The sequence below is a fragment of the Heteronotia binoei genome, chromosome 8 (assembly GCF_032191835.1).
Source record: "Heteronotia binoei isolate CCM8104 ecotype False Entrance Well chromosome 8, APGP_CSIRO_Hbin_v1, whole genome shotgun sequence".
Taxonomy (NCBI): Eukaryota; Metazoa; Chordata; class Lepidosauria; order Squamata; family Gekkonidae; genus Heteronotia; species Heteronotia binoei.
The window spans coordinates 96,689,462-96,708,794 of record NC_083230.1 but is presented as its reverse complement, the minus strand read 5'-3'; the positions used below and the strand labels follow the sequence as shown (position 1 = coordinate 96,708,794).

Sequence of the window (19,333 nt, the reverse complement as noted above, 5' to 3'; positions counted from 1 at the left end):
CCTGAATTCTCCCTAGAAGTTAAAATGACTAAACTGAAGTGATCATACTTCAGTCATATTATAAGAAGACAAGACTCAAAGGGAAAGTCAATAAGGCTAGGAATAGTTGAAGACAGCAGGCTAGAAAAGAGGAAGACCCCAACATGAGATGGATTGACTCAAGTAAGACACAGTCCTTGCAATACCTGAGTGAGGGTGTTAACCAAAACACATTTTGGAAGTCATTAATTCATAGATTGACCGTAAGCGACTTGGGCACTTAACACATATAGCCCCTGAGAAAACGCATTTTTCCATCTTATATATTCCTCAAAATCCAAAAGAGGTTGAGCTGGTGATACAGAGGAGACTTAACCCTTTCCCCAATGTAGGGAGAATAGGGATGCCAGCCTCCAGGTGGGACCTGGGGATCCCCTGGAATTACAGTTAATCTCTAAACTACAGAGATCAGATCTCCTGGAGAAAAAGGATGCTTTGGACTTTGGACTCTATGGCATTGCACCCCACTGAGATCCCCGTCCTCCCCTGGCTCCATCCACAAATACCAAGTTGCCAACCTGGATCAGGCAACCCTACCCCCCACCAATGGCTGGGGGAACCTGGTAACCCTAAGGGAGAATGAGACGGTACAGACCTGCAGGGACAGGATGGGCTGTACCAATACTACAGACAGACAATCACAGAGGACCACATTTTACAACACTCTGCTAGATTAGAAGCTCCCAGAAGCAGAAAGTCACAGCATAGTGAGCCAAAAGAGATAAGAATCTTTCTTCCAGCCACCACATTTCCCTGCAGATGTGAATCAGGCCTGACAGGAGGTTAGATATTTCAGAAGGCAAATGGGCAACAAACAGCATGTTTTACAGGTTTGCCTTTAAGCACAGCCATTAATGTTGTTGTTAGCATGCTACTAGAGAGTTGTGGGGGTGGAGATTAAAGGGCTTCATTGTTTCATCTTGCCTGCATAGTATTCTGATGTGAGAAGCTAAGTGGCAATCCAGAAACAGCCATCTTTTGTTTTCACTGGAGCCAATCCCACAATCTTGGCATTCGCTGATTTATGGTAATTATGGTCACTGGGGACATGGACAGAATCTCCCATTTAAAATCCTCCTCCACTGTTCGATGCATGTCATCAGTGTGCCTGAAACATTAGCTTTCAAATTCCTGAACATACCAAATATGTCATATACAGAATTGGACCATGGGTATGTTAAATGTCCCTATGGTGGCAACTTTTGTAAGAATTTAGTAAGAACATAAGAAGAGCCCTGCTGGATCAGATCGATGGTCTAGCATCCTGTCTCACACAGTGGCCAACCAGTTCCTCTAAAGGGTCAAAAACAGGGCACAGAGACCGAGGTCTACCTCTGATGTTCCCTCCAGGCCAGGAAATTCTAGCAGGAGCTCCTTTGCATATTAGGCCACACCCCCTTATGTAGCCAATCCTCCAAGAGCTTACAAAAAGCTCTTGGAGGATTGGCTACATCAGGAGTATGTGGCCTAATATCCAAAGGAGCTCCTGCTAGAATTTCACCCCTGCTCCTAGCTCTGGGATTCAGTGGTCTAGTGACACTGAATGTGGAGGTTCCCTCCTCTAGGTGAATATGGCTATTAGCCACTGACAGATTCACGGAGGATCCATCTAATCTCTTTTAAAGCTGTTTATTCTGGTGGCCATCCCTACATCCTCTGGCAGAGAAATTCATGTTTTAATTATTTTCTGTGTAAATAAGTATTTCCTTCTGTACCACACGGAAAGCCAGCATGGTGTAGTGATTAAGAGTGATGGGCTCTAATCTGGAGAACTGGGCTCAGTTCCACACTTCTCCTCATGAAGCTCGCTGGGTGACCTTGGGACAGTCACAGTCCTTTCAGAGCTCTCTCAGTCCAAAAAATAAGTCTAACTTACCACCTAATGGTGCTTAACACTAAAAGAACTAGAACTTCAGGCTGCCAGACAATCTTAGGATCTCCTGACTATACTACTTCACTTTGTAATATGAGCTTGTATGTGTGTATATTCATTTGACCTCTGTAGAAGACAATTTTAGATCGAAATACGTCAGGTCAAGTGGTTTCCCATTGTGGTTGTATGATTTTACTAAGTAAAGAGGCTATGATGGGCCCCTAAATGCTTTTAACTTTCTGTCGGTAAAATGAGTACCCAGCTTGCTGGAGGGAAAGTGAAGATGACTGGGGAAGGCAATGGCAAACCACCCCATAAAAAGTCTGAAGTGAAAACATCGTGATGCGACGTCACCTTTTTAAATAAATACATGTATTTTTGGTTATGATTTTACTTTAGATTCTGCTTTTACTTTTTGGCCTTTACTGTATATTAACCTTTCAAGTTCTTAATTCTAGTTTTGGGGTTCAGCTTCCCCCCCTCTCTTTGTTTTTCTTTTATACTACACACAATGTCTGATGATGATGATTCCTTTTGTCTCTCCTAAATCTAAACTCTCAGTTATCTCAAGCCTTAACTTTCCCCCAGCCCTGCTACTTTTAAATCCTTTACATGAAAATGCCAGAGACACCACCTCTGCACGTACTCTACCATGAAACCATGTACCCTTTTAGCTCCTGGAGAGCTTTGTGATAATTCCATCTTGAAAAGAGGCTACAAGCTCCTCTTCCATCTTGAATCCTGGCCTCCATCACTGGCAAATCTGCAATCTCGAGTGTAGACTGCAATACACTCCCATATAAAAACTACTCTGGGAGACATTTTGCAAGACTACACCTGACCCGTAAGACTGGCTTTCACCTGCAGCCAAGTTTTCACCAGCCTGTCACAAGGCTCTCTAGAAAGAACATTACCTGCACTACATGGAAAGATTTTGAAGCAATTCTCTCGAGGCTGTACCACTGGATAGGGCTACAACTGTTCCTCATGTTGCCAGCCAAAGGAAGACCAGTTGCCATCAAGGGCCAAGTCAGACCTAGCTGTTCACTCACATTTCCTTGCCTGCCTGCCTCTCTTGTGGAACACCTAGCCATCTGATGCAACAAGCCTAAATGAGAAAGTATACCTTACCCAATGTTCATGACTACATCTTTCTCTGATGAAACTATATGGCATGTGTCATCCATGTATTGGGATGAGTTTAAATTTTTAATCATTTTAATAGCTATTAAAGAGCCCCATGGCGCAGAGTGGTAAAGCTGCAGTACTGCAGTCAAATTCTCTGCTCACAACCTGAATTCGATCTCAGCGGAAGCTGGGTTCAGGTAACCAGCTCCAGGTTGACTCAGTCTTCCATCCTTCTGAGGTTGGTAAAATGAGTACCCAGCTTGCTGGGGGGAAAGTGTAGATGACTGGGGAAGGCAATGGCAAACCACCCCGTAAAAAGTCTGCCATGAAAACGTCGAGATGCAACGTCACCCCAGAGCTGGGAATGACTGGTGCTTGCACAGGGGACTACCTCTATCTTTATGGTTGTTTTTATAACATGTTGCTCGCCCTGAGGTCTGTTGTAGCAGGGGAGGGCAAGTCAGAAATCTAGTAAAGAAATAAATTTAGTATATGGTTGCAACGCACACACACATAGGTGAGATGCTTTGAGAAAGGTCTCTGACCATATAGAATTTCTCCTAAATAATTAAATGCCCTGTACCCATGCATGGGTACCAAATACAAGAGATGCAATAGCCAAACAAAGGTACCAAATACAAGAGATAAGCAACAGGCAAAACCAGTAGGCACTCATGAGAAACCACACTGGAGAGGAAATTCCCCCCGCCCCTTATTCTTACCACCACCAACTTCATCTGCCCTTTCCCCAGTTCAGGTTCCTCCCACCCCCACTGTGCACCTCTGGATTGCCTCTGCCTGCTTGCCTCCTCACTACATTGACTTGCCTCCCTTTGCCTACTTGCTTCCTTCTGCTTGCCATACTAACTTTGTCTTGCTGTCCCCTATTCAACAGCCCCCTCCTCAACACACACTAGTGCCAACCTACCCTCCTCATGTACTCCTAACACCCACAACTGCCACCACCATGTTTCCACATACCCTTTTGGTTTGCTATGACAACCAAAAATGCCACCCAAACTCTGGCCAGGGTTTATTATTATTTTTAGTAATTTGTCTGGGACTGTGCATATATAACAGTTAACTTTCAGGAAGGTCGTAGTTGCAGGTTTAGTTGCAGAATTCTACATCATACCTACATCATACCCTGTTATGCAGGTTTGTTGAAGCATATGGGTGCCAGCCCTAGATAATGAGATACAGAGATGGTACCTTGTATTGGAACACTGCATTCTGGTATTAGGTTCTGTTCCCTTCTTCATCAGACAGAACAGAAAGAAACATATTATTGGAGAAGCAAGTTAATGCAGATGTTTAAAAAGGCTTTCTTTCATCTCAGCCTGAAAGATGGCCTCTTATCTTGATATAGCTGACCTGGCCACCTGGATCCACACCAGAGTAACATGGAGACTAGACTACTGCAAAGCACTGTACATTGGTCTCCCCACAGAATCAATTTGGAAACTCCAGATGGTGCAGAATGCTTGGTTTATACTGGGAGGTAGATAGTGTTTGCATATTGCTTCCATCCTGCAGGCACTTCAGTTACCAAGCTCAGTTTAAAGTACTGGTTATCATATACATGGCCTTGGACCTTCATAACATTTCTCTCCTGCCTACAGTCTGTCTCAACAGCTTTAGTCACCCAAGCAGGGTCTTCTGAAGGTGCCAACATGCAAAATCAACAACTGCCCATACACATGCCTTCTCTGCTGTGGCCCCCATCTTGTGGAGCGGCCTAGCTAAAGAGGTAAGGAAGGCTTCCAGTCTCATGGCTTTCTGCAAACTATGCAAAACTGAATGATTCAAGAGGGCTTTTTTTTGCAGGCAATAGGGTAGCACTTTACTAAATGATTCACAAAGTCACTTAGATAAATTATTAGGGACTGTGGTCTAGCTTATGAAACTACTATGGAATTTTGCATCCTTTATTGCATCATGTTAGCACTTATGCTTTGTTTCAGTTGTTTTTAGGCTTCTGGTTGGTTCTACAACCCTGATCCTATTGTATTGTTTACTGAATATCCTATCTGTTGATTGTATTGGCTCACACTATGTAATCCGCCTTGAGACCAAGTAAGAAAGGCAGATTATAAATAATGTAAACAAATAAAGACAAATAATAAGAGCCAGTAAGGCTTACATATTCTAACAGTTTTGATGCTCATCCTCTTTCCCAGAATGTCCAGAAATGATATTTTATGCCACAGGGCTCTCAGAATCATCTTTATGAATAGCTTTTTGTGCCAGAGGTTCAGATATCTTGCTTCTGTCTGTCTGAGGCACACTAGGATAGCTAGAAGGCATTTATGTGTACTAATATCTAAGAGACTCTGTTTTTGCAAATATATCCCCATGGATTATCTCTGGGCTCCATTCAGAGAGGAAAAACATTTTGCTCATTCCAGAAGTGCTTCATCTTCATCTTCCAGTCGATTGTAACCTCCCCCCCGCCCCCCCCCCCCCCCCAAAATCCCTAGGTTTACTTCAGGGGAGGAAAGGAATCACTGCTTTAGGTGTTAAATTTTGGTAGCCTGCAGTAACATTTTACATTTAAACCTCCTACTTTAAAGTTACTGGTCTGCTGTTTTAGGGGAGGGAAAAGCAAATAAAACACCTGGCACACATTACTAACATCAGCTCTCTTCTCTTTTCCTTCCATAATGGTGCCACATAAATATTTTGAGGATATATGTCTGTCCTTCATAGTGGACTAGCAGCAAATGGAGAGATGGGGAGGGAAAGAGGCAGATGTGCAAAGTTTGGAAGCTTTGCAATTTACACAAAGAGTAAAAGCCTTATTACACTTAAGTTTGCAGAGTTTGCTATTTTATTGCTGACAACTTAATATAAACATGGTCAGGAAGGAAAAGCCTAATCAAAACTGTTACTCAACAGTTCTCTGGAAAAGAAATAGCAAGAATCCTGCTTTTAAATTATAACCCTTCACCAAGAAACCACTGGGGGAAAATGATGTTTCCACCACATGCAAAGAGCCACTAGATTCATACAAAGACCTTGGACAGCCAGACAAGCATTCAAGTGATTTCCTTCTTGCGTCAGCCTCTCTTTTCCCCTTCAGCTGAAATTCCAAACTCTCCTCCATTTTTAATGCTTCAACTGTTTCAAGAGGTCCTCCATGCTCAAAACTCAGATCTGGCCCAGCACTCATTTTCCAGTGCTAAGAGAACGCTCTGCTGAGCTCACTCCACAAGTAGGAAAAGAATGCATAACAAACAACCCAGCCAAGTACAGGGTACAGCAGATGCCAGTTCCAGACAGGCTCGGGACATCAAAGAGACTCCTCCCAGAGAACCCATGCCCCAGGGGACTGAAGCTTTCTGAAGCCAGATGTGCAGGAGCCTAGAATCCCCCACTCCACCCAAAAAGGAGTCAATACACTCCTTCCCTTCTCAAAGTTTAGATTGCAATACTATCGCCTCTTTTTCCACTATTAGAGAGACACCCCCCAAGCCACCACCCCATATCCCAATGCTGTTGTTTCTCACCGTGTTGTAGAGCAGGGCATCAGAGTCCACCGGTTCTGACAGCTCGCTCAGCTTTCGATCCCACTGCAAGAGGTTCTGCTCCCCGCCTTCCAATAGCTCCATAGCTGACTGACAACCACAGCAACCCCGGTTAAGGAGAGGGGAATCTACACCTGGACACCCTCAATACAGGCTACTGAAGTACAAGGGAGCACCGCTATTCCATCAGGCAACCCCCCCCGGTCCTTACTCTCTCCACTTTTAGTACTCCCCTCCCCAAAAAGGGGATAAGACAATAGTTCGGCAATTTGGAAACCACACAGCCAAGGTCCTCCAGCCTGCAGCGCTGAGCTCTCAGAAGTGCAATCGACCCAGCTGATCGTCCCGTTAGGCTTCTTCCAGCCAAGAACTTGGTTCTCCAGCCAGCGAAAGACCCTCCCCGCGGCTCTTCCAAACTGAGACTAAACAACAGCCGCTACCTTCCCACCGACCGCCACCAAAAGTTTAGCTCCTCCGACTGCCAGCCAATGGCTGCAAAGAAGGGCGCCTGCTTCTAAGGTTTCCGTCCAGTCAAAAGCCAGGAACGGGTTCGTTCTCTCTCTTTCTTCCCCCTTTCCAATTCCACGGACTCTTCTTGCGCCTCTCCAGCTGTGGTATGGAGGCGGGGAACCCCACTGACGTCATCGAAGGGGAAGGCCCCTGTTTCTCCCCGGGAAGCTTCATCTCCGGCCAATGGCCTTCCGCAAGCGACGTTCCACAAGCTCCTTGGGGCGGGCGCAGCTCGAGGAGTGGCAGACGCCGCAGCCAATGACTTAACGACAAGCCTACAGGCTTGGATAAAGCCCCGCCTGCTTCCCTGGGACCAAAATCCAAACCAGACGCTCCGGGGAAGACGAGAGGAGAGGAGAGGAGAGGGAAGGGCTTTTGCGGCTGGAAAGAGTGACTCTTGGGGCGGGAGGCGGGGGAGAAAGAAGGGACGGAGCCTGAGCAAATGGCTGTTTTGTTTCCTGGCTGATCCTCTTCAGTGCAACCCGCCCAGAGGCGCGGGGTCGAAATGGGGTTTTGATGCCCACTAGCGCCCCCCCCCCATTTTTTTTAAAAGCATAATTGTAGAAGAGGGAGGGACGGTGGCTCAGTGGTAGAGCATCTGCTTGGGAAGCAGAAGGTCCCAGGTTCAATCCCTGGCATCTCCAAAAAAGGGTCCAGGCAAATAGGTGTGAAAAACTTCAGCTTGAGACCCTGGAGAGCCGCTGCCAGTCTGAGAAGACACTACTGACCTTGATGGACCAAAGGTCAAATTCAGTATAAGGCAGCTTCATATGTTCAAGAAATGAAGACACTTAGAATTGAAACTGTTTACATTTTTAATTTACAGTTTTTTATTTTAAATGTGAGATTAAGCAATAGGAATTGTGAGAATATTACTTGATCCTTTTAATTGGAGGTGCCAGGGACAAGGCCTTCACAGGACCATTTCTACTTGATCCTTTTAGTTGGCGGTACCAGTGACAAGACCTTGTGCATGTGAGAAAGATGCTCTACCACTGAGCTATGGCTCCCACCCCATGGCTCGGTTAAAGTAGAATAGGAAGGATGAGTGGCAGCATACTACTTCAACAGGAGCCAATTTTTAGAAACTGTAATTGGCTCTTCTTCAGCTTTTACAGTTGGTTCATTTATCCCTGCCAGGCTCCGAGAAGCACACTGCAGGCACTGTCCACTTTCACGTCTGTGCTCCATGCAGCCTGCTTTCCGCTGGGGAAGGCAGACTCCAAGGAGCACACATGCTGTGTGTGGGGAGAGGGAGCCCCTGGTGGTGCCCCCTAGGCCAGGTGGTGCTCTAGGTGGCTGCCCTCTTGGCCTACTCTCACACACCGGCCATGGGTCAAATTCTCACTCCAGATTGACTCACTCCATGAGGAAGCGAGAACAAAGTCCGCCTTTCTTTGGCAAGCAAAAATGTCATAAAGTGAGGAAGAAGAAGGCTCTGTACAGGCTGCAGGAGCGGCCGGTCTCCGATCTCCCGCTATTACAGTCGATCTCCAGGCGAACAAGCTCATTTTTACTGGTGAAGGCGGCGGCTTCAGAGGGAGGATTCTCTAAAGTACCCTGTCGATGTGGTCCCTCCCCTCCTCAAATGTCATCCTCCTCAGCCCCCCATATACCCAAGTGTTCCCCACCTCAGATCTAGCAACTCTGTGGATAGTCTAGGCTAGCTTGTTGTCATCAGGGTTTGGAAGTGAAGCACGACCAACCCTGGTTAGTAGATGGATAGGCCACCAAGGAAGGCCAGGCAGACCTCTAAAAATACTATGAGGCTGCCATAATCTGCTACCTGCAACTTGATTAAAAAAAAAAGTTGCTGACTTGATTGCCTGAGATCGACAGGCAGCATGGTACAGTGGGTGGGACCAGAGACCCTTCCTTTTGATTGTTTAGTTTAAAACTGACAGTCCCACCTTTCAGCAATCCTTCAAGACAGCTTAAGCAGGGGTGTCAAACATTCAGTTTGAGGGCCGAATTAGGCTCCTATCAGACCCCCGAGTAACTGGCTGTCATCTGCTACCTTCTCCCTCTCTCTTGCTTCTTTCTGCATCACAGCTTGCTTTGTAAGGCTTGCTGAATTGCACAGGAGCTACAGAGCAAAGCCTCTGTTTTCTCCATTGGCTGAGGCTCTTCCCTTGGGGATGAAGGGGGAGGAATAGCTTGTTTTGCCAGGCTTTCTCAATCGCACAGCAGAGCTACTTGTGCCAAGCTTCTCTTCCTTCTATATTGGCTGAGGCTCCTCCCCCTCCTGGAAAAGAGGAAGGAGCCAGAACTTCTTTTGCCTAGTTCCCTGGATCACACAGGAGAGATACAAAGAAAGCATATTTAAGACCAATGAATGCTAATATTTTAAGCATGTTTTATTTTAAGTTTTTTTTTAAAAAAAAACTTTAAGAGTGTTTGTGTGCTTTTAAAGTTTATCTCTCTGCTACCTGACATTACATTTTATGACACACATGGCCCAGCCCAACAAGGTCAGATCTGGCCCTCATAAAAAATGAGTTTGTCACCCTGCCATAGAGTCTAGCCTCCCAAGTGGCCATTTTCTCCAGGGCAGCTGATCTTGGTCATTTGGAGATCAGTTGTACTAGCAGGTCTCCAGGTACCACCTGGATGTCGACAATCCTATTTGGGACAACCATTCTTGGCTTGAGCATTCGGGTATTGGAAGCGCATCTTTGTTTTTAATCTGTGGAGTGCTTGAGGTCAGAGTATCTGTACAGCAGTCACTGAGTCAGCAATTCAGTCATGTGCACACTTACTAGGAAAAAAGGCCCACACATTTTACTTCTGAGTAAATGTGCAGTGAAGAGCCCCGTGACGCAGAGTGCTAAAGCTGCAGTTCTGCAGTCCTAAGCTCTGCTCACAACCTGAGTTTGATCCCCAGTGGAAGCTGGGTTTCAGGTAGCCAGCTCCAGGTTGACTCAGCCTTCCATCCTTCCGAGGTTGGTAAAATGAGTACCCACCTTGCTGGGGGGAAAGTGTAGATGACTGGGGAAGGCAATGGCAAACCACCCTGTAAAAAGTCTGCCATGAAAATGTTGTGAAAGCAATGTCACCCCAGAGTCGGAAATGACTGGTGCTTGCACAGGGGACATTTCCTTTCCTTTCCTAAATGTGCAGTGGAATGGACTGCATAAACATCTCCGTTTTCCAGTACCACTGGGGCTCTGTTCTTTGGGGGAGAAATAAAATCACATTCTTCCCCTTCTGACTAATGACTGAAATAAAAAAAATCCCATTCAAATGACTCACTGTTTGACAAATCCTTGGGAGCATGTCGCAAAATGCTGCAGCCAAAAGAGGAGAGCTCGAAATACTGCTGCAAACGTAAGTGGTGTTTGCTTTGAAATCCTACAGCACAAATAAAATCCTGTTCAATTGAAAATCCTGCAGCTCGGTGTATGTCAGGAAGTGTTTAATGAACATAAAGGATTCAGAGTTTGCAAAGCTTTGACAGAGACTGTGGAAGAGTTCATCTTGGCATCAATTTCGGAACATTCTCTTCCTGAGCTAATATCTGCTTCAAGAAGTGCACATCTCAAAAGGTTCTTCTGTGCTTCCATAGTAAAATCGCTTCCAGAAAACTGGGTTCAGAGAATAATTTACTTAGAATTTCTCCAGCTGTACAAGTAAAAATATTTCTAAGGCCATTTCAGAGTCTGGCTGAAAGGAACATGATGCGGCAGGCTTTTCTGGATAGTTTCAGAGGGTAGCTGTGTTGGTCTTCCATAGAGCAACAAAGATTTAAGTCCAGCAGCAACTTAGAGACCCCTAAGAATTTTGAGGTATAAGCTTCTGAGAGTCAACACTGATATCTTACAAAAGGAGCTTCAGCTCTCAAAAGTTTATCACAGAAACAAGGAAAAGGAATAATATCGGCTTTCAGCTCTTTGGGCGGGGGGGGCTTTGTTTTCTCTCTTTTTGTATTTGTATGTTAAAAAAAAGTAACAAAATTCATATTTAAAAAGCTTATACCCAGCCCTGACCTGGATAGCCCAAGCAAGCACTATCTCATCAGACCTCAGGAGCTTAGTAGAGTTGACTCTGGCAAGGACTTGGATGGGAGACCTCCTTGGAACACCAGGAGGCAGGAGTGGGCTTTATTCAGCCACCTCTCTGAATATCTTCCAGGCCCCCAGTAGGGGGTCAGTCACCAGAGGTCACCATGATTTCCAGGTGCATGTGCACACAGACACAAATACAACCCCCCCCCCCAAAAGAAAAAACTTTTACCCCTCCCCCAGGCCTTGCATTCAGTGGGAGCTCACAGGAGCACAGCTCCTGAACCTTTCTGAGGGTTCCCCCTCCTCTTCTCCACCTACCTTGTCTACTGAATAGAAATTGCAGCTGCATAACAATCCCTGGATTAGAAGAGCAGCCAGCCACCAGGGGTTTTGCCACACCCCCAGCAGCCCTCATTAACTCCTGGAGAAGCCCACATCACCCTTTCTCCATTTCTTTTGTGATTTTGGGCAGTAGATGGTTTGCTGACCTTTTGACTGTGGGGGTAGCCAAGGAGAACCCCAGGTGAGCGAGGCTTGCTTGAGCTGGCTGGATCTCTAGCCAGCCCAAGCAGGCTTCGCTTGCCCGGGGCTCTCCTTTCTTGCATCGGGTTGCTTTTGGCGGGGGGTGGGGGTGGCATATGCTAGGGTTGGTTTCCTAAAGTGCTACTGGACTTGCATCTACTTGTCTGGATAGGTGACCTTGGAACTCCATGTACACCTTCTTAGACTCCATGATGGAAGAAAGGCGTAGTATAAATGCAATACATTTTTTGCAATTACGGTATCTTTATTCTAGCACTTTTCAAATATTACAGCTGTGAATATTGGGAACCTACAACTGCATGTGTCAGGAATACATGCCGCCCACCTTCCTACTGATATTCATGTTGTGGGAATTGGGGCTGTGCTATGTATTTACCATGTACATGCAAGCCTCAGTACATGCGCATGTGAAACATGAAAAATCCAGTAGTCAGTGTGCACATATTTGAGTTATACATGCATGGTAAATCTGTTCATTGTCCCTGTTCACTCAGCATGGTGATCATGTGTATTGGGAGAGTCATTCTTTTATTCAGTTCATTTATACCATGCCTTTTTTCGCCATTGGAACCCAAAGCAGCTTATGTCATCTCCTCTCCTCATTTTTATCCTCACAACAACCCTGTGAGGTAGGTTAGGCTGAAAGAATATGACTGGCCCGAGGTCACCCAGTGAGCTTCTATGGCATGAGTAGAGATTTGAATGTGGGGCCATCCAGATACTAGTTCAGCATTCTTGAACATTATACCACACTGGCTCTTAACAGTTGATCAGCTCCTGGTAAGTGCAATTGCAATATAAAAAAGGTCTACATAAATCATGTATTTCAGAGCCTACAAGTTTATAGTGAAAAGTCAGAGTATAGCCCCTCTATTTGTTTTGCTTCGTTTCAGAGTAAGTAAGTGGGTGGGTGTGAGTGTGTGTGTGAGAGAGAGAGCAATGCAGCCCCTGTACTTTTCAGACCTCATTGTGGAGGAACCAGAGACAGTTAAGTGTGTGTGTGGGAGAGAGAGAGCAGCCCCTGTATTTTTCAGAAGTCTTTATAGAGACAGTAAGGGGGGTGTCTCTGTACTTGTTTTGCATTGTTTTCAGAGACTTTGTATAGGAACCTGTTTATGGAATAAAGGAAAACTCCACCTCTCTGTTTGCCAGTGTTAGCCTGAAGGACAGCAGTTCCTGTGAGTAAAGCCCCAGTGAAATGTGAGCTTGCAAACTGCATTTTGGCTGCTTTGTATGTATTCATTTTCATTTACTAGAATTGCAGCTATTGGGCAATGAAGAAATGATGACTATTCAGGTGAACTGCACTGCTGTGTTTTTATGTATTTATTTTGGGAATGGGAAAGTTTGTCTCTGCCTCAGAGTCTCCTGGCTCCACCCCCAAAATCCCCAGATATTTTCTGAATTAGACATGGCAACCCTACCTCCCAATGGTCTTCTGTTGCCCTTGAAATTGTGCCCCCCTCAGAGCAGTGTAGGTAGGTAGTCCCCTGTGCAAGCACCAGTCATTTCTGACTCTGGGGTGATGTCGCATCATGACATTTTCATGGCAGACTTTTTTACAGGGTAGTTTGCCATTGCCATCCCCAATCATCTACACTTCCCCCCACAGCAAGCTGGGTACTCATTTTACCGACATCGGAAGGAAGGCTGAGTCAACCTTGAGCTGGCTACCTGAACCATCTTCCACCGGGATAGAACTCAGGTCATGAGCAGAGCTTAGGACTGCAGTACTGCAGCTTAACCACTCTGTGCCATGGGCAATGTACCCATCCCCAGAACATCATGGGGTCAAAGCAGGGACAGCAATAAGAGGGAAAAATCAGCAAAAAGCCACCTTCTACCTTTCCTGTGAGCAGAAGGATCTATCACAAGGAGAAAAGGTGCACTTTGGATCCAAGATAATTCTCTAACATCCCTAGATGAAATTAGGATGTTAATAAATACGGAAGTAAAGTACGTTCTAGAGCTGCAGATTTAAGGTTGGATCCAGATAAAAGTTTCCATTCTTGCAATACTGTTCTGTCCGTGGAAAAGAATTTCCATGCCTCCCCTCTCTTTCTGCAGCCCATTGATCTCCACCAACATGCTAGTCCTGGGGCCCAGTGCCCCCTCCCCCCTGGAATAACATGTGGGGCAAATCGGGGGGGGGGGTCTGCCTCAGGAAGGGGGAGTGGGTGGAAATCATACCTTCTGTGAGTGGAAAGCTTAGTCTGGATCCAACCCTTAAATTACCACCCTGTCTACCCTACAAACATGCATCCCATGTGCCTAATGAGATATTGTAGAACCTTGTTTCCCAGCCTGTGGGTCCTGATTCAAAAGTGAGTCTTGAAGCCTACAAAAGTGGATCCCAGGATTTTACAGTTTTAATGATTTGTGAATACTCTCTACTCGCCCCCCCCCAATGGGTCCCCATACCAAGTAGGTTTTGACTTGTGGGGTTACCATGCCAAAAAGGCTGGGAACTGCTGTTGTAGAGGTAGTCTGCATTTTAACACCACATATTAGTTTAATCAAAAGGAACACACAGTCTCTTTGCTCTCAAGTATAACAAATGACAGTGCAGTCATCGACTGTGTGGCTTCTACAGAAGGGCAGTCAGTTTTTCCCTTCCATAGTTTTCTGTGGGGACAGTAGTGTCATGGGACCATGGAATTCCAGATGTGCCATTCTCTACTGTAAACCCCAAAACAACCATGTTGCAATTCTTCAAGTCATTGCCCGCAACTAGAAAAGTGACACAAAAGGGAGAAAGGTTCTATCTTCTTTCTTTGCTGTGCCAGTGTGAACAGCTATCATCTGCATGCATACCCTAGTGCCACTGTGCCCTCCCAGTGGAAAAAGACTGGGGAAGTGAAAGCTCTTGCTCTGTCTGGGGCTTGCACACTTACTCAGTTTGTCTGGTAGCAAATACTATTTTGCAGTCCATGCTATGGACATCTATGGACGCTTCGGATCCTCCCAGTCTACAGTTATGACCGCTTCCCAAAGCAGTTAAACTAGAGACTTCGAAGGCTTCTATCTTGCCCCATAAACTTACTTCTTTCTTTGCTTCTTGTTAGTTGCTTTCTGTCTGCAGGGAGTTTTTAATGTGAGGAAACATTCCCAAATGCTATCCTGTGTGATAATCCATGAACATTCTTAAGTACTGCCATCCATTCTGCCAGCTCTGCTTTTTGTCAGCTCTTTCACAGTAGGTTGCCAACCTCTGGTGGGGCCTGGATTTCTCCCTGAATTACAGCTGATCTCCAGACTACAGAAATCAGTTCCCCCTGGATAAAATGTCTGCTTTGGGGGTGGATTCCATGACATTATACCCACACTGAGGTTCCCCCTCCTCAATCCCCACCCTCTACATCTCCAGGAATTTCCCAGGTCAGCGTTGGCAACCCTGTGATCTCACTGTCCTGCATATGTGAACCTGGTCTGAACAATGAACTGCTGCTTACCACTTCTTGGTCACAATTTACACCAGTAGCAGGTCTTACACTGCTGATCTTTGTAGGATACAAACTCCACTGTATGGCATACAATGGGTTGTCAGATCTGGGTTGGGAAATACCTGGATATTTTGAGGGTGGTGCTTGGGGAGGGGAAGGACTTCAATGGGTATAATGCCACAGAGTCCCAGGGTTGCCAGACCCCCTGACCGGCCAGGGAATCTCCCAGTCGGGGGGGCTCCAATCTACTATCCCCCAGCTGGCTAGCAGGTGATACCCCACCCCCAAACAGGGACATTGGAGTGCAACATCCCTGATGCAATAACATCACCCAGAAGTGACATCATCACATCACCAATGTTATGCGATGATGCTCTCAGTTTTGGGCAAACTCTATTGATGAAGAAGATATTGGATTTATATCCCACCCTATACTCTGAATCTTATGAGTCTCAGAATGGTCACAATCTCCTTTACCTCCCCGCCCCACCCCGTCCCCAACAGACACCCTGCAAGGTAGGTGGGGCTGAGAGAGCTCTTCTGGCTGACCCAAGGCCATTCCAGCAGCTGCAAGTGAAGGACTGGGGAATCAAACCTGGTTATCCCAGATAAGAGTCAACGCACTTAACCACTACACCAAACGCTATGGTTTTGCAGCAAAAAAATTAAGAGCTTTTGCTCACAACCCTAGAGCATTGCATGCAATGTCAGCAATATGATGACATCACTCCCAGGTGACATCACTTTGAGCGGCACTAGGATCCCCCCACTGGCAGGCAGGCAGGACTAGGGTTGCCAATCCCCAGTTGGGGGCAGGGGATCCCCCCGTTTGGAGGGTTTCCCCCCACTTCAGGGTTATCAGAAAGCGGGGGGGAGGGAAATGTCTGCTGGGCACTCCGTTATTCCCTATGGAGACTGATTCCCATAGGGTATAATGGAGAATTGATGCACGGGTATCTGGGGCTCTGGGGGGCTGATGTTTTAGATAGAGAGATCAAATTTTCAGCATAGCATCCAATGTCTCTCCCCAAAATACCCTCCACATTTCAAAAAGATTGGACCAGGGAGTTCAAATCTATGAGCCCCAAAAGAGGGTGCCCCTATCCTTCATTATTTCCAATGGAGGGAAGGCATTTAAAAGGTGTGCGGTCCCTTTCAATGTGATGGCCAGAAATCCCTTTGGAGTTCAGTTATGCTTGTCACACTCTTGCTCCTGGCTCCACCCCCAAAGTCCCCAAGTATTTCTTGAATTGGACCTAGCAACCCTATAAAGTTCTCTTTCTAAAGTGGCCCTTTTCTCCAGGGGAACTGAGATCAATCGTAATCCCAGGAAGTCTCCAGCTACCACCTGGAAGCTGAAAAATTCAACAAACTGGGATCACAGTTCATATTACTGGCAATAAGAGAAAACAAACACTGTGTTTGTTTCTCTTATTACCCCCTGGAAGCTGGCAACCCTAGCACACAGGGAAAACATAGACTGCCAAAAAACAGGCATAGGGACAAAAGAGCTGCGAGTTAGGAAAAGCTCCATGCCCTTCAACCAAAGTAGAGGCCCCCGGCCTCTGTCTCAATCAGTCTCTAAAATGATTCATCAAAAAGCAGAACTTAAACATGGAGCTTAAAAAACAAAACCCTGCTGCTACTAGCCGTTTCCCATCTCTCCCCCAATCTAATTATGAAGGATTCAGTACAGTATATTTCAGAACAACAGTTCTCCAGAGTCTCCATGAACAAAGGTTGCCGGGGCACAGTTCCTGCTGTTTGTTTTATACATTGCAGAAAGGCAAGAGATGAGAGTTGCCCCATAGTTCATACTGGAAAAAGGAGAGACTTTTTTGGACTGGGGCCATGACCTCCACTTAGCTTGAAGTCACCCAGCTCTTTCTCAATAATAATAAAAAAGTCTGTGAAACACACTCTGCTGTTGGCAATGCCTTGAATGCTTCAATTGCTCACCATTCTTCAATGAACCAGACATCATGGGGCAAATAAAAGATCATTTTAGGAAAAGCGCTGATCTCACAGGTAGACGTGCTTTCTTTTTTTAATTGACCACAGGAGCTAATGAGAATTTTAGGAACTGAAGCTTTCTTTTAAAAGAAGGGAGCAGCAGACGTCTGCTAGTCTCTACCCTGAACAGTGATGTTCATTCTTATGAATGATACAGATCAGCCACACAACAATGTCCTGCGTTATATGCAAAGATCATTATGACCTTCATATTAGTGTGTTCCTATCTACTGCCATCAAAGATGAAACTTATCAAATTGCCTACAGAAACTATCAGGGTGCATGGCCTAAGCGTGAGTTCTGCACAAATGAAAAGTTCTAGGGTAAAACCGGCGTGGGGATGAATAATTTGTAACAGTTCAGGTTCAAGAAAGAAATATCAGACTTCAAGCACCTCTTGAGGAGTAGCTTCCATTCTTAGCCTTTATGATCTATATACTATTAGCTGCATGTGGCCTTCTGGAATTTTTTTCGAGAAAAGATCTGAATAACTATCTATATGCCTATAACTATAAATATAGATATACCCCCCATATATGTGTGTGTCTGTGTATACACACACATACCAGGGGGGGGGGCGGATTAAAGTAAAGGTAGTCCCCTGTGTAAGCACCAATCGTTTCTGACTTTGGGGTGATGCTGCATCACAACGTTTTCATGGCAGACTTTTTAATGGGATGATTTGCTATTGCCTTCCCCAGTCATCTACATTTTACCCCCAGCAAGCTGGGTACTCATTTTACTGACCTCAGAAGGATTGAAGGCTGAGTTAATCGAGCCAGCTATTTGAACCCAGCTTCCGCTGGGATCAAACTCAAGTCGTGAACAGAGCTTGGACTGCAATTCTGCAATTTACCACTCTGTGCCATGGGACTCTTGTTCAGGGGGGTTTAAAAAACCCCAAAAGTAGTGTTCTCTGCATAAACACAGAGAATGCACTTACCTCAGGGAATCGGCAGTTGGACAGGAGAGGCATGCTGGGTCTGCAGCAGCTCATAGAAGCTGTGGGCATTTGATGGAATTAATGAGCAGTAGGTTTAGAACAGATAAAAGGAAGAACTTCTTCACCCAAAGAGTCACTAACACATGGAATTCACTGCCACAGGAAGTGGTGGCAGCTACAAGCATAGAAAGCTTCAAGAGGGGATTAAATAAACATCTGGAGCAGAGGTGCATCAGTCGCTATTAGCCACATGGTGTAGATGAAAAATATGACTGGGGCAGTGACGACCTGTATTCTTGGTGTTCGTGGGGGGCAACAGTGGGACGGCTTCTGGAGTTTGGGCCCCATTGGTGGACCTCCTGATGACACCTGGGTTTTGGCCACTGTGTGACAAAGAGTGTTGGACTGGATAGGCCATTAGCCTGATCCAACATGGTTTCTCTTACATTCTTATGCAGCAGCACAGCCAAGGAAGCTTTGCTGAGCCCGCAGGTGGTAGTGCAGCCCAGGAGCCCTGCCACAAGTTACTCTGAGCCAGTCACAGTAAGGGACTATGCCAGCTGCTACTCTGGGGCTGGCGGCAACAGTAGAAAAAAACAGCAGCAATTGTTTCAGCCCAGCTACCAGGCTCAATAGGAGGTAGTGGGGCCTGGAGCTGTTTGCTGATGGCGGAGGGGGGGGAGTATTCACCCCTATGAGCCCCCCCCCCAATTATAAAGATGGAATCTACAGCAGTGGGGGGAGGGATTCCCCTTGCGAGTATTGTGGGTCCCCACTTGTGCAAATATAAAAGACTTGTCAGTTTTGTTTTGTTTTTTGCACTGAAGTCTGTGGTGCCAACAGATTTCATGTGATATAGTGGCCAGAAGGGCTTTTTTTTTTTTTTTTTTAGCAGGAACACAAAGGAATGCAGTTCTGGCTGGCTTGGCGCTGGGGGGGGGTGTGGCCTAACATGCAAATGAGTTCCTCCTGGGCTTTTTCAACAACAAAAAGCCCTGGTGGCCAGTCTCTGGTAGATTGGCTAGTCTCATATACATATTTACTGGCAGGAGATACCAGTTACAACTGTGATGGTGGAGGACTTGGATGAGTGAGATGAGGACAGTCATTCTTGTTCAGTTTAATCTACTGCACAGGACTGTTGTGAAGTTAAAGTGGAATAACCAAGTGAAAGAGCAGTTTTCAGCATTATGTATTTACTTATATTTACTGTAAGGGGACCAATGCGGCTTACATCATTCTCCTCTCCTCCATTTTATGTAGGGTGTCAGGCTGTCCCCCTGGAATCAGTTCAAAGCTTAATGCTCTTT

General features: G+C 45.9%; 1 protein-coding gene across 1 annotated transcript in view; it reads right to left on the bottom strand.

The window, feature by feature from the left end:
• CREB3L2 (cAMP responsive element binding protein 3 like 2) overlaps positions 1-7,189 on the bottom strand; it is a 119,989-nt gene extending 112,800 nt beyond the window's left edge. The window contains exon 1 of the mRNA XM_060245689.1: positions 6,550-7,189. Within this exon, the coding sequence (XP_060101672.1) occupies positions 6,550-6,651 (102 nt within the window). The 5' untranslated portion in view covers positions 6,652-7,189. The remainder of the gene's footprint in view (positions 1-6,549) is intronic.
• Between the last annotated feature and the right edge of the window lie 12,144 nt (positions 7,190-19,333).